Source organism: Notechis scutatus, chromosome Z, assembly GCF_049901735.1.
Source record: "Notechis scutatus isolate UNSWTSFEM ecotype Mainland chromosome Z, rNotScu1.2, whole genome shotgun sequence".
Lineage (NCBI taxonomy): Eukaryota > Metazoa > Chordata > Lepidosauria > Squamata > Elapidae > Notechis > Notechis scutatus.
This window is the reverse complement of record NC_142025.1, coordinates 125,710,794-125,724,277: the sequence shown is the minus strand read 5'-3', so window position 1 is coordinate 125,724,277 and position 13,484 is coordinate 125,710,794. Positions and strand designations below refer to the sequence as shown.

General features: G+C 38.6%; 1 protein-coding gene across 1 annotated transcript in view; it reads right to left on the bottom strand.

The window, feature by feature from the left end:
- SLC39A2 (solute carrier family 39 member 2) overlaps nt 1-11,319 on the bottom strand; it is a 31,796-nt gene extending 20,477 nt beyond the window's left edge. Inside the window, exon 1 of the mRNA XM_026688093.2 lies at nt 10,722-11,319. Within this exon, the coding sequence (XP_026543878.1) occupies nt 10,722-10,836 (115 nt within the window). The 5' untranslated portion in view covers nt 10,837-11,319. The remainder of the gene's footprint in view (nt 1-10,721) is intronic.
- Nucleotides 11,320-13,484: the final 2,165 nt, after the last annotated feature.

Genomic DNA, 13,484 nt, shown 5'->3' with positions numbered 1-13,484 from the left:
TTGTCAAAAAACCTTTGCTGGAATGGTACTCTGACCAAGAGTCAGAGGAAGAAATAGACACTAATAACTCCTTTTCTCCCAAAGAAGTTTTGTTAACTCTGCCAAGCCATGATTTGGGGGAAGAGGACTTTTCCTCGTATGAGTTGGTTCTGCAAGGCATCAACAAACCGAAGGGTTTGTTGCCACCTTGTGGGACTACTCGGGAGGAGAAAGGACTCTACCTAGAATCTTGAGCACAAAAATAAAGAAAAGGAGGAATTGTGGCTATTCTGTCTCAGTATTTTTCCATAAGACAAATCCTGCTCAGCACGTATACCTCTCAGAGCAAAGTTCACCAAGCTGACAGGAAAAAGGAGCTGATAAGATTAGTTTCACAGAGGTCTGTGTCAGATAAAAGATGTGTATTCGGTAAAACATGTTTAACAGTCAAAAAGTTCGTTACTTGTATCACGTAGCCTGGTCTCAAAGATAAAGTTTGTAACTTCTTTGTCTTCCTGCAATCCCCCTCACCCTCCCTCTTTTATTCAGTACAATAAAAGAGGACAGCGCAGAGCAGGCTGGCAGCCTGAACAATCCCATCTGTCTCAGGCTCAGCCGGGATAATTCCATCTGCCCTAGGCGATGTGCTGCCTCACCTAAAGAAATCTTCGTCTTGTGTTCTTTTTTCTTTCCGCTTTGCAATCACTCTTGCGAGAGTCCCGCAATCACCCTGGATAGGGTCCTGCTTTTGCCAAACTTCGCCCTTGCGAGGGCTTCTCTGTATCTCACTCTTGCGAGGGTCCCGTTCTGAGAGGAATTCAGCAATCAAACCAGAAGATCGAAACAACAGACCGGTCGCTCGACGCGACATATACTTATACCTATTATCTTGTAAGCGATTGACAAATCAAATCAAATAAACAAATAAATAGAATACAAAAGCAAATATTAGGGAAATTAGGGAAGGAAACGGGGAAGTTAATAGTGGGAAAAAGGGAAAAAAAGCATTGACTTCCAACTCCTTTGGTGCAGTTGAATAAGGCATTAAGGTCTACGCTCAACTTTTTATTTTTTCTTAATAGAAACAAGCCATTTCTCTAACAAATCTATCCAATTGGTAAAACCCAAGATCAGTTTCATCTTTTTCCACCTCAAGCACAAAGTCTAGAAGTGGTTTCCAAGTCAAAGTAAAGGTGTTTGTGCTTTTTTCTTTAATCAGAGCGATCAATTTAGCCATCTCTGCTAAATCCACCAGTTTTTGCAGCCATTTATCCATTGTGGGGGGTTGAGGTGACCTTCCATTTCTGTGCATAGTCTTGCTGCCGTCAGCATATATAACATTTGTTCTGGTGATCATCCATTTGCAAGCATCAATCATTCCCTCGCCTCCGCCACCTCCAGTCCTAATTTCTAGCACCATGGACAGTGCAGTGATCCAAATCTTTGTACTCAATCAAATGCCTAGGTCAGTGGTGGCTAACCTTTTTCATCTCCCCTGCCAAAAATTGCACTCGCGTGCCAGCACCCAGAAGGCAATGCGCACAGCCCCCACCAACCCCCGTGCATGCGCACAAACCCCCTGTGCACACCATGCATCTCTACACATGCGTGCACAATTCCCCTGCGCCTCATGCATCTCTACACATACGCGCGCAACCCATGTGCCCTGCGCATCTCTGCACGGGCGGCTCCCGCATATCCCCATTTTCCTATGCATGCATGCACACCAGATACCCAACAATCAGCTGTTGGGTGCGTGGCACACGCACATGCACAGTGGGGCTTTTCCAGGCAACCTCTTGTGTGCCGGTAGAAGTGGCTCTGCGTGCCACTTCCAGCATGCCTACCATAGGTTCACCATCATGGGCCTAGGTAATCCTTGATTTACAATCACAATCAGGACTACAATCCATTGGTAAGCAAAGGGGTTGTTAAGTGAGTCATGATATCACCATGCCCAATTTTACCAGCTTTTTTTGGCCAGGGTGATTAAATGAATCACACCCTTGTTAAGCGAATCTGGCTTCTTCCACTGACTTTGCTTGTTGGAAGCCAGCAGGGAATGTTGCAAATGGCGATTACATGACCTTGAGATGTGCAAAATTGCAAATACTCACATTTTTTTCAGTGCTTTTGCAATCCTGAACAGTTGCTAAATGAATGATCCTAAGTCAAGGAGTATCTGTATCAGGGAGGATGTTATCAGAAGTGGAAAATATTTACATTTGGGGTAGTCCTACATGAAAATTCAAAGGATTGTGCAAATTCAAAGGATTGTATTGAAATAGGAAATAAATAACTAGATAAACTCCATTATTGGCATTCAGAGGAGCAAATGGAAACTTGTTACATAAGTGCTTGCTTTCTATTAATGGCTGCTAGACAATTGATAAGAGCCACAGTGGTGCAGTGCTTAGAATGAAGTACTGCAGGCTAACTGCCAGTAGTTCGATCCTGATTGACTCAAGGTTGACTCAGCTGTCCATTCTTCCGAAGTTGGTAAAATGAGGACCCAGATTGTTGAGGGCTATATGCTGATTCTCTAAACCACTTAGAGAGGTCAGTAAAGCATTGTGAAGCGGTGCTATCATGAAAGAAAGACCAGAAAAATCTTTTAATATCACTCTGGTTTCATAGATGTTGGCAAATAGCCTTTAGGGAGAAGTTGATTTAAAAAAAAAAAAGAACAAAGACAAATGAAGATTTAAAGCTATAAGTTGCCAGTTTCAAAGTTTGGTATATAGCCTTTATTATATAAAATAGGCATATGAGACATAATACACATAGTAAGACCAGCATCTGTTGGAAGTGGGAAAGAGCAGGATGGTACAAGCTATATTGTGGTTTTCTACATGTCATGTCACGTGGATATCACAAAGAAGTGTAGCTTATCATGTGACACCACTGTCATCATTCTGACAAAGTAGTAAGATACTGTGGAAGCCACTGCATAGATTTTTGTTTTAGTTTGTGTGTGTGTGTGTGTGTGTGTGTGTGTGTGTGTGTAGTGTGTGTGTGTGTGGGGGGTTTCTTCAATTATGAGTTGTCTGGGCCTTACTGATCCATCCGTCTTATAGAATTTCCTGAAAGCACATTTTTATATAAGGCCTGCAATATAAATATTAAACACTGTAAAATAATTAGTTTTCGGGAGTGGGATGGGATGGGATGGGATGGGATGGGAAGGGAAGGGAAGGGAAGGGAAAGGAAAAGGAAAGGAAAGGAAAGGAAAGGAAAGGAAAGGAAAGGAAAGGAAAGGAAAGGAAAGGAAAGGAAAAGGAAGCCTTGAATATAGACTATTGACTGAAGAAGAACATGCCCAGGATTAAGCTGAAAAGGCATTGCTCAAAATGAACCTCGTTCTCACTCCCACAGACATTCATTCCCACTGCAATCAAAGGTCTATAAATATACAGTATTAAGCACAAAGTTATACCTAATCACAATGAGATTAAACAGCAAGGTACATTTCCCTTGAAGTGGGATTTTTTTTCCTGATCAAATGTGCAAGATGGTAATTTATGATGAGATATTAGACTCTATGAGAACAACATAGCACTGTAGAATTCCTGAGGAATCACAATAGTATCTGCCCAGCTGCTTCCATCTGCAGAATTGGTGTGCTCAAGGTCCAACGCCAAATCTCAGGACCTTGGAAGCACATCTCCTTTGTCACATCTCCTTCATCCCTTTGAAATGAGGTTCCCTTGGAGATCCAACCTGCCCCACCCCGCTAGTATTTCAAAGGATCTTGAAGGTCTAATTCCTTACCTAAACTAGGAAGGCTGTAGCCCCGAGCTTTTTTGGTTGTATCCATCTTTGCTTCTTTTATTATAGCATTAACAGCCACGGTGGCACAGTGGTTAGAATGTAGTATCGCAGGCTACTTCTGCTGACTGCCAGCTGCCAGCAGTTCGCAGCTCAAGTCTCACCAGGCTCAAGGTTGACTCAGCCTTCCATCCTTCCGAGGTGGGTAAAATGAGGACCTAGACTGTTGGGGGCAATAGGCTGACTCTGTAAACCTCTTAGAGAGGGGCTGTAAAAGCACTGTGAAGCGACATATAAGTCTAAGTGCTATTGCTATTATTGGATCCCTCCCTCTGGAACATCATCCTTCCAGAAATTAGACTGATATTTTCAGAAGACTCTGCCTGAAAACGTGGTTTTACCAGCAGGCCTGGGTAATCCAGAGTGGGATGGAGCCCATTAAACAGATGATTTGATTGTGTGTTGATTGTGTGCTGTTGCCAAGCAGAGGGTGGGATGGGGTTATTATTTTTAAATTATTTTTATTTCTTCTACATTGTGTTTTTATTTTCGGTAAGCTACCTAAAGTCACGAGTAGGTAGCTATATAAATTTTGCTAAACAAACAAATGCATTTTTAGTTTTACAGGTAGTCCTCAATTTACAACAGTTCATTTAGTGACCGTTCATAGTTATAATAGCACTGAAAAAAGTGACTTACGGCCGTTTTTCACAGTTACAACCTTTGCAACATCCCCATGACCATGTAACCAAAATTCAGATGTTTTGCAACTGGTTCATACTTATATGATTCTTGCTGTGTACCAAGATCTTGTGATCCCTTTTGCGAACAAAATCAATGTGGAAGCCAGATTCACTTAACAACCGAGTTACTAACATTAACTGCAGTGACTCACTTAACAACTGTGGCAAGAAAGGCCGTAAAAATGGAGCAAAAGTCACTTAACAGATGTCTCACTTAACAATAGAAATTCTGGTTTCAATTGTGGTCATAAGTCAAGGACAACATGTATAATTCTCACGTTTTCTTTTGAGCTATGCAATGTTGCCAGGAGTTGGTCAGTATATAGATTTGGTATAACAAAAAATGGGAACTCTGCTGTGGATGTGACTAAACTTACAAATGGCTTCCTTTGGTTTACACATTTAGCATAAAAGTTAAGGATTTGTCATAAAGTTACTTTTTCATCAACATCATAACTGTGAATGGTCACTAAATGAAGCAGTTGCTAAACTGCCTGTTATTCTGCATTTTTGTCTGTATTCAATATATTGCGAAATTAAAAGTTATATTTTGTAGCAAAATTGAAGCACTACATGCTTCAATTGAACATAGGTTTAAAAAGCCAATTTATGTATTTAGTTCAGTCCCCAGGCACTTATTCTCCACCCATAAATTCTCTAAGTGTGAAAAAGAGAAATGAGATTTATTACCAAACCCAAACCTGAATTGTTATATTATGGTTGGGCAACTCCTAGGCACCAAATTGGTTTCTCCAGTTCTCTCAGGATCATGCTGAAATTTGGCAGCATAAGGATATTATATTTAATCTATTCCATCTTTTTTGTTCTGAATAAATTAGGTCTTTCTTAATCATTCCATTACCTGTATTTTTTTTAAAAAAAAAACTCTTAAGAAACTTTGCACAGTGCTTAGATGTTCAGTAGAGGAAAATTAAATATGCAGTCCTTTCCTAGAAAAAGAATTGTACAGGAAGTTCTTGACTTGCAACTAGAATGGAGCCTGGAACTGTGACTGTTAAGTTTTTGTGGCTGTAAGTCACGGTATTACGTGACCAGACTTGATTTTATAACTTTTACAATGGTGTAACGTAAGTTACCTTTTCCCGAATGCCACTACTCTACTAAACAATAATTCCCTCAACACTGTTCAATTATTTACAAAGTCTGCACTACTATTACTATTAATTTTCTCATCACTCCTTATCATCCATTCCTTCCCACTTGTGACTGTGACTATAACCTTGTTGCTTGTATCCTTATGGTTTATATTGACTGTTTCCTAGTATGATTTGATTGCTTATTTGTACCCTATGACTATTATCAAGTGTTGTACCTGATGATTCTTGACAAATGTATCTTTTCTTTTACGTACACTGAGAGCATTTGCACCAAGACAAATTCCTCCAATCACACTTGGCCAATAAAGAATTCTATTCTATTCTATACAGCAAATCATGTGGTTATTAAGTGAACCACATGGTCATTAAGCAAATTTATTCTTCCAAATGGGTGTTTTTTTTGCTGGAAATAGCAAAAACACCAGAAATTGCCCCCCCCCCCCCAAAAAATCACAAATCAGAGTCACATGACTGTGGCACACTGCAACTGGTTGTAAATGCAAGCTGGTTCCCAAATACCTGAAACACAAATACATGACCGGGATTGGTGGCAGTAGTAACTTCAAGGATGGGTCATAAACATTTAAAAATCCATCGTACTTTCTAACTGCCTAAAGAATGTGCGGAAATGAACAGATTAACACTAGCAATTGAGGAGAAAGAGCAAACTGAGTATTATATGATATGGAAAATATTTTATCAATGATTATAGAATTAAATAGGAATTTGGAAATGAGGAAAAATAAAAAAGAATAGAAAATAAAGTAAAATAGTGATACAAATATGATGTCAATATATATATATGATGAGAACAATGAGATGTAATGCTAATAAGATATTACCACCAGAAGAGCTGTATGTTTAGCTGTTTGATGTATCTTAACTTTAAGCTTAGAGAAATATTAATGTGAATGGTGTTATAAATGGTGAAGGATGTGGCACAGAGATGTTGGTGCGCAGACGGCACACTGCTTGAGAAAAAATGAAATGTTTGTACTTTTGAACCTAAAAAATAAAAAATTTATTATTAAAAAACAAAATTTCCTCTGAGCAGGTACTTCTGTATAATTTGCTTCTTTCAATGTATCCGAGACCATTCTCCAATGATTGTCTAGTCGCAAACAGCTGTTTATGGATGGCATCCAATTCTTCAGACTTACCTGTACAAGGTGAGACTGCCTAGTGACAAGATAAGCAACACAGCCTACACTAAGTGATAATTGTAGGGAGTCTTGAGACATTGTGCCTACCCTGTTCCACCAACCTTGAATGAAACTGTAGGAAGATTTCAACAAGGAATTAATACAATAACATCTCATCATTTTACATGATATGAGAGGACAAGGCTCAACCATTTTTATTTTATTTTATTTTATTTTATTGCACTAATTTTTGCAAGCCCGTTCAAGGCTGAGAACCTTTCTCCCTAATTTTAAATCTGGAAGATGAATTATTTTCTCCACTATTTGTTCTTCTAGAGAACTAAAAGTTTTGCTGTGAACATCCCATAAAAATTCCTTCATTTCAGGTCACATACATCTATGTAGAATCAGATTTTTATCAGGAGGACAAAGGTAAGAAAAGCAGAATGTTTCCTCATTCTAGCTTAATGAGATTTTACTACTTTTTTTAAAATTCTGAAAAGAGAAATAAAAGATTCCTGGCTGCCTGGCTTGCAAAATTGCTGGCTATAAAATGGTTAGCATGTAATTAAGCTTATCACCCCAACTTCAACACCCAATGAAGAAGAAATGCTCAAAGCTATTTATTTAAAATCTAATCAATAACCTGTTCACACTATACAGGTAGTCCCTTACTTGCAGCTATTCGTTTAGTGACCATTCAAAGTTACGACTGCACTGAAAAATGTGACATATGGCCATTTTTCAACTTACAACTGTCACGGCATTCCCCCATGGTCACATGACCAAAACCAGGACACTGGGCATTATTTATGACATCTGCGGTTCCTGGAGTTACATGGTCCCCTTTTGCAACCTTCTGACAAACAAAGCCAGTGAGGAAGCCAGATTCACTTAACAACTGTGCTAGTATCTTATCAACTGCAGTGATTCATTTAACAATTGTCGTAACATGGAGCAAAACTCAATTTGTTTAGCAACAGAAACGTTAGGCTCCATTTTGTCATAAGATGAGGACTACCTGTCCTGCATTTGGATCAATACATCTGGACTTCCATAAGGTTAAACAAGGTTACACCATGTAACACCATTGAGTGTTGATTCTGACTGCATTTACATCATCCTATTGTTCTGCATCCAAGTTTTTATGCTTGGGATTGTGCAAACCTGAAACTTCTAGTTACTTTAACTCATACATATTCATCTATCTATGCCTTCTTCCACTTCCATCCTCTTGTTTCGCTGTTAGTTTCTGTGCCAAACTTTAGCTGATGAAGGATTTCTTTCTGACCTAGAGAGATACTTGGCTGTGTTTTGTTTTTTTTTAAAAAAAACCAATGTAGTAGTAAAGCTACATTACTCATTCCAAAGAGTAGGCAAGAATAAGACAAAGAAATGGGAAGGGCCAGGAGGAAAAAAAATGAAAAGGGGTTTAATGTTCATTTCAACAAGATTAAAATGAATGACAATTTTATATATAATTATTAAATATTGTTAAAGGCATAAACCATACACATTTTGAAATGTAAAATTAAGGCAAGAAAGGTAGTAAGGAAAAAATGCAAAGACATAGAAGTGGAAAAAAAGAATCTCGTATTTATTATGGATAGTACCTACATTTAATAAAGAGGAGAGAGGGAGGAGAGGTGGAAGGAGAAAGGGAGGGGGAGGAACAGGGGAAGGGAGAAGAAAAATAAAGAAGCAACTTCTGACTTCCTTAACAGCAGTTATATTTACATTCTCTCTCTCTCTCTCCTCCCTCCCTCCCCACTCTTATAATTCCCTTCTTTTCATAATCTACTCTTCTTTCTAGTCATCAAATCCATACATCACATTTTTTTTCTCTCTCTCTTTCAACAAAAAGTCCCTTTGGGATTTCCAGTGACTAATAAATGTGATCATTGTCCTTTCTCTAATCAAGCAAGTCAATTTTGCCATCTCTGCTAATTCCGTCACTTCCACTAGCCATTTTTCCTTTGGGGGTATTTGTCTTTTTCCATTTTTGTCTATATAATAACCTCACAGCAGTTGCCATATATAAAAATAATCTTACAGAACTCTTTTGTGTCTATGCATTAGTCTCAACAAGAAAAGATGCAGTTTTAATTGAATATCAACCTTTAAACTTCTTTGTATCACCTGTATGCATTTAAACTCAAAGTTCTCTGGGGGTTTTTTTTGCAAGTCCACCAGATAGGACAAAATGACCCTTCATTTATTCCAAATTTTCAACATAGTTTTGAAGTACTTTTGTACATTCTAGATAATTTTTCTGGAGTCATACAGCAATGGCATACCATTTTATAAAAGTTCTCTTTTGAATTATAAAATGTTAATTTCAGCCTTTTGGCCACATATTTTACCATTGCTCTCTCATCATATTATGTCCAAAGTTCTTAGCCCATTCTTAAGATAAGTCTTTCACTTGTTCTCCCATTTCACGTTTCAAAAAAAGTTTACACATTTTAGAAATTACATGTTCATCATTTGTACATGTATAAAATTTGCAGTTTCAAATTCTGTCTTATGCTGTTTGCTTTCCAAATATCTTATTATATGTTTCAAAACTTTCTCTTTAACGAAATATGTTGAAAACTGAATGAGGGGGGGGGGGAGGGGGGAGAGAACAGGGATGTTGCAAATCTCCACTCCTAAGAAGAACACCAAAGGGCCTTTTCCTTATCATCTTCATTTAATGATCTCATAATCCCTTGTGGAGTAGAGTCTAGGAAACTGAATGGAGCTAGCAGTATGTTTTAATGGCCGGATGCCCTTCCTCTCGCCAATGCGGAGTTATATTCAGCAGATATATTCTCAGTGTGCCCAGATATCTGCCTCTACCTAGGATCGAACTCAAAGCTTCCTGGTTGTGTGAGGCAAGAGCTCCACTCTAGGCCACCGCACCACTCTCCCCATTTGGAAGATCATCCCTGTGGTAATTTGGGACTTTGACACTGTTTTGCAAGGCTCGGAAGACCTGGTTTTGCCAATGAGTCTGGAGAACCCAGAAAGGGATGGAGCCCATCAAGTGGCTTGTTTGTTTGATCGTTGTTACCAGGACAAGTGGGTGATTACTGTTTTTTATTGTTTGCATATTGAGTTTTTATTTTTGTAATCCACCCAGTCATCATTAAGTGATGGCCATACAAACATAAACAAACAAACAAACAAACAGATAGTCAATTGACCTTTTGATTTCATTTTATATTCTCCATCCACTTGTTCTTACAATTATGAATAGGTTAACTGCTGATTCTTTTCTATAAAACGCTTCTTGTGCGTAGACTCCTAAAGACATTTTTGAATACAATCTGGATTTGTATCTACTCTATATGTCTTCAATATAGCGCTTGTAACGTAACGACCTGTGGACTTCCAAGTCCCAGAACTTCCCAGTCAATATGTCCTGGCTGGGGAATTCTGGGGGTTGACATCCACATATCTTAAAATGATGTAGGTTGATAAACACTGCCCTAACCTATTAAAATTAATTATACTTAATGTGACTCGTTTGAAGTATTCAATAGCTTATCTTCACATAAAGGTAATGGAAGCTAAATTAAAGGCTTTGGGAAAGCTTATTAAGTCACTGAACTTCAGATTGTGCTCCTCTGCCTGAAAGTAATAACCCATAATCCTATGATTTATAAAGTGCCATACATGCCAATGTTGTCATTAAAAACCCAAGAGGTAAAATAAGGATACTGAGTCATCAAGAATTCACCCCTATCACAAATTAGGGTCTGTCTAAATCAGGGGGGTTAAACTCGCATTGTCATGGTGGCGTCACGTGACGTATCGGGACTTTTTTTTTTGCGCACAGGCCGCGAGTTTGGCACTCCTGGTCTAAATGAATGGATTCATAACAAAAATGAGGCAAGGAATGAATCCCAATTTCTTTAGGATGCCATCATTTTCTATTGTGCTAGTTCAGACCTAAGTGGAAATCATGACACCCACAAATGTCTCACCTCTGGCCATGTTGATATGGAACCACTTGACATGGGCTGGGATGAGGCCGCAAAGAAGAGTGATGAGCAGCACCCCTGCCAGGCAGCCAATTTTCACAGCCAACAACTGATCCATTTTTGCAACTGCTTAGGAAGAGGGCAAAAGGCAACTGTTGAAGAATAAGCCAAGGCAACACCTTCTATTGCTTTTGGTTCTTCTCGGGCCAATCTGCTCCTAAAGCTTCTCGGACCAATTAATTAGTCTTGAGTGAAGAAATCCAATGGGTCCTTCTCACTCTCCAGACTTTCTTCGTTTAGTAGACCAAAGATCAAGGAAAGACATCCAGTTCTGTGCAATCATGAAGGCCACCTCCACTCACTGCAAATTTGAAAGCTCCAAAGTGTATTGGTTTCTTCTTTACCTTCAGTCTCTTTTTAGCTCCAGTTCACAATGATTCCCATTCTCCTAATTTCTTCCTGCTCTCCCACTATCCTAGTTTTCTTGAAGCCTTGCTGCTTCTATTCCATCTTTCCTCCTTTTTTCGGTCTCCTTCTCACCAGGTTCTTCCCCCCTCTGCTTGCTTCTATTCCATCTTCCTTCAGTTCTTAACACTTCTCTGGATGTCTGTGAATAATCACCCTGATACTCCACAAGGGAACCTCCCACCAATTTGGGTAGTCCCAGCCCATTCCAATTACTCTATTAAACTTTAAAACACCACACTTCACTTATAGGAAACAGCCTGCCAGGGAAACTTTCATCAGAAACTTAAGGTCACTGGGCCAGAGTAGCTTATAAAATAAGTAATTAAAATTGGAGTTTGTTGATCTCCAACTAGATCAGAATCCATAAATGCATGAATCATGTTATTTACTATGCAATGTGCCCAATTTTATAGTAGTTCTAACAAAAGATCATAAATTTAAGGCAGTCTGCATTCCTGGAAAAATTGGGCAGAAATCACAAAATCAATATCAAGTACAGGTCCCAACAGTTCTGATAACGTAACAGATTCAGGATGCTAAGCTATGCTTGTTTAAGTATGCTATGTAAGTATAGTTTTCAAAATGTGAAAAATGTGAACTCTACAAAGCATTCAGCAAAGTAGCACAGAGCAACCCAGTGGCTTAGCTTGGCATGTATCCAGTGCATGTACTTATATTGCTAACTAGAATTCTTTGTGGAATTATTCAACATAAGGCTAAAACCATGACAGGAAGGATAAAATTTGAGTGGCTGGGACCGGCCTTAATATTTTTGCAAAAGCCACAGTGAGAATGGGAATAATTAGTTATGCTAACTGTTCCATGTATGGACTGTTCTATATATGGGGTAAAAAAAAATGCATATAGCCCTGAAGGTTATACTACCACCTTTGCAAAATAGATTATTATTTTTTTCAAGTTAGCAATTGTATTGCCAAATGAAGCTTTGAAAGATTTCTTCAAGTCTGCTACCTATTCAATAAAGTAATTCACAGCCAACTCCTACAAAAGAGGTAAGGGATAACAACACTCTTCGTCTTTGATCACTGGACGTGTGGTTTCAGGATGATGGGTCTTGGAATGCAACAGTTCCTGGCAGGCCCGTGTACCCCTCTTCTAAATACATAGGTATGTGAATGAGCAGGTTGGACCTCTCCTCTGGAAAGATTCCCTAAGCAGGATTGGTGCAATATGCATCCAGCAACTTAATTAGCAGCACACCGGCTGAAGCTGAATAATTGCATTCTGCCAGTGAAGATCCATTGAAGCACCAATAGCTAGTTGAAATAAATAAATACATAAATTGGAAGTCCCAGCCCGGATCAAGAATCCACCCTCCAGTGTAAACGTATACAAGCAGTAGCCACCTTTAATTATCCAAAAAGAGAGGTTAAAAAAATTAAGAATCTAAATAATCACGTGGTGATATCAGCTGCAAATTCTGCAAGCAAACCAGGTTCACCCGAAAATGCATTAGAGGTTCAATGCTAAATCAATCAATTTTTTTTCCTTACGGAATCTGATCATGCAGGTGAGCAGCTGGTGATTCAGGGCTCAAGACTGGTTTGTTGAGTCACTTTTTTACAACCAACCTTTTGGTTCTATGAACCGCAAACAGGGCTCAATTATTATGTTAATGCAGAACTATTTCAAGATTACAGCTTCTAGCCTGACCCCTCCCTTTTAATTCAAGGTAAAACCAAACTGCTCCATCAGCATAAAAATCCAGCAGCATCAGGACTTATACCAAAGCTGTTAATGAAAGCAACAACCTGAATGCCCTCATTTGTTAGATAGCATAACCCTACTGGGCACCCATGGTCAGGATAAACATCAAATCACTATTAGTAATTACTCTAATAACAACCATTTTAGAGTTTACTATTAGAGATTACTCCTACTTTGCTTCTCAGTTCTTCAGGTAGAAACTGTGGCCTTTTGGAACATCGTATTGGACAGAGCAGTTAAAAAAAGCAAAACTTTGAATTGTTTGCATAAAAAAAGAAACACTGTTTTTCAAACCTGTTCACGGAATTATTATTGCAATGGAAACACCTTCACTATTAATCTACAGAAAAACAGCAGTGTATGTTCCAGATAATTTGTTTAGTTTAACTTTAACAAAAAATCAGTAGAGTTGTGAGGCTAGTGGTCCAATGGAGTGCTACTTTCAACATAACCTACTGAAAAAAAACCTAAAAGAATAATTTTTCCCCAATAAAAATATCGATAGCAAATAGGCAGAAAGATTTAAAACACACTCAATTATTTTCCCATTTTTTGCCAAGGACATTTTAT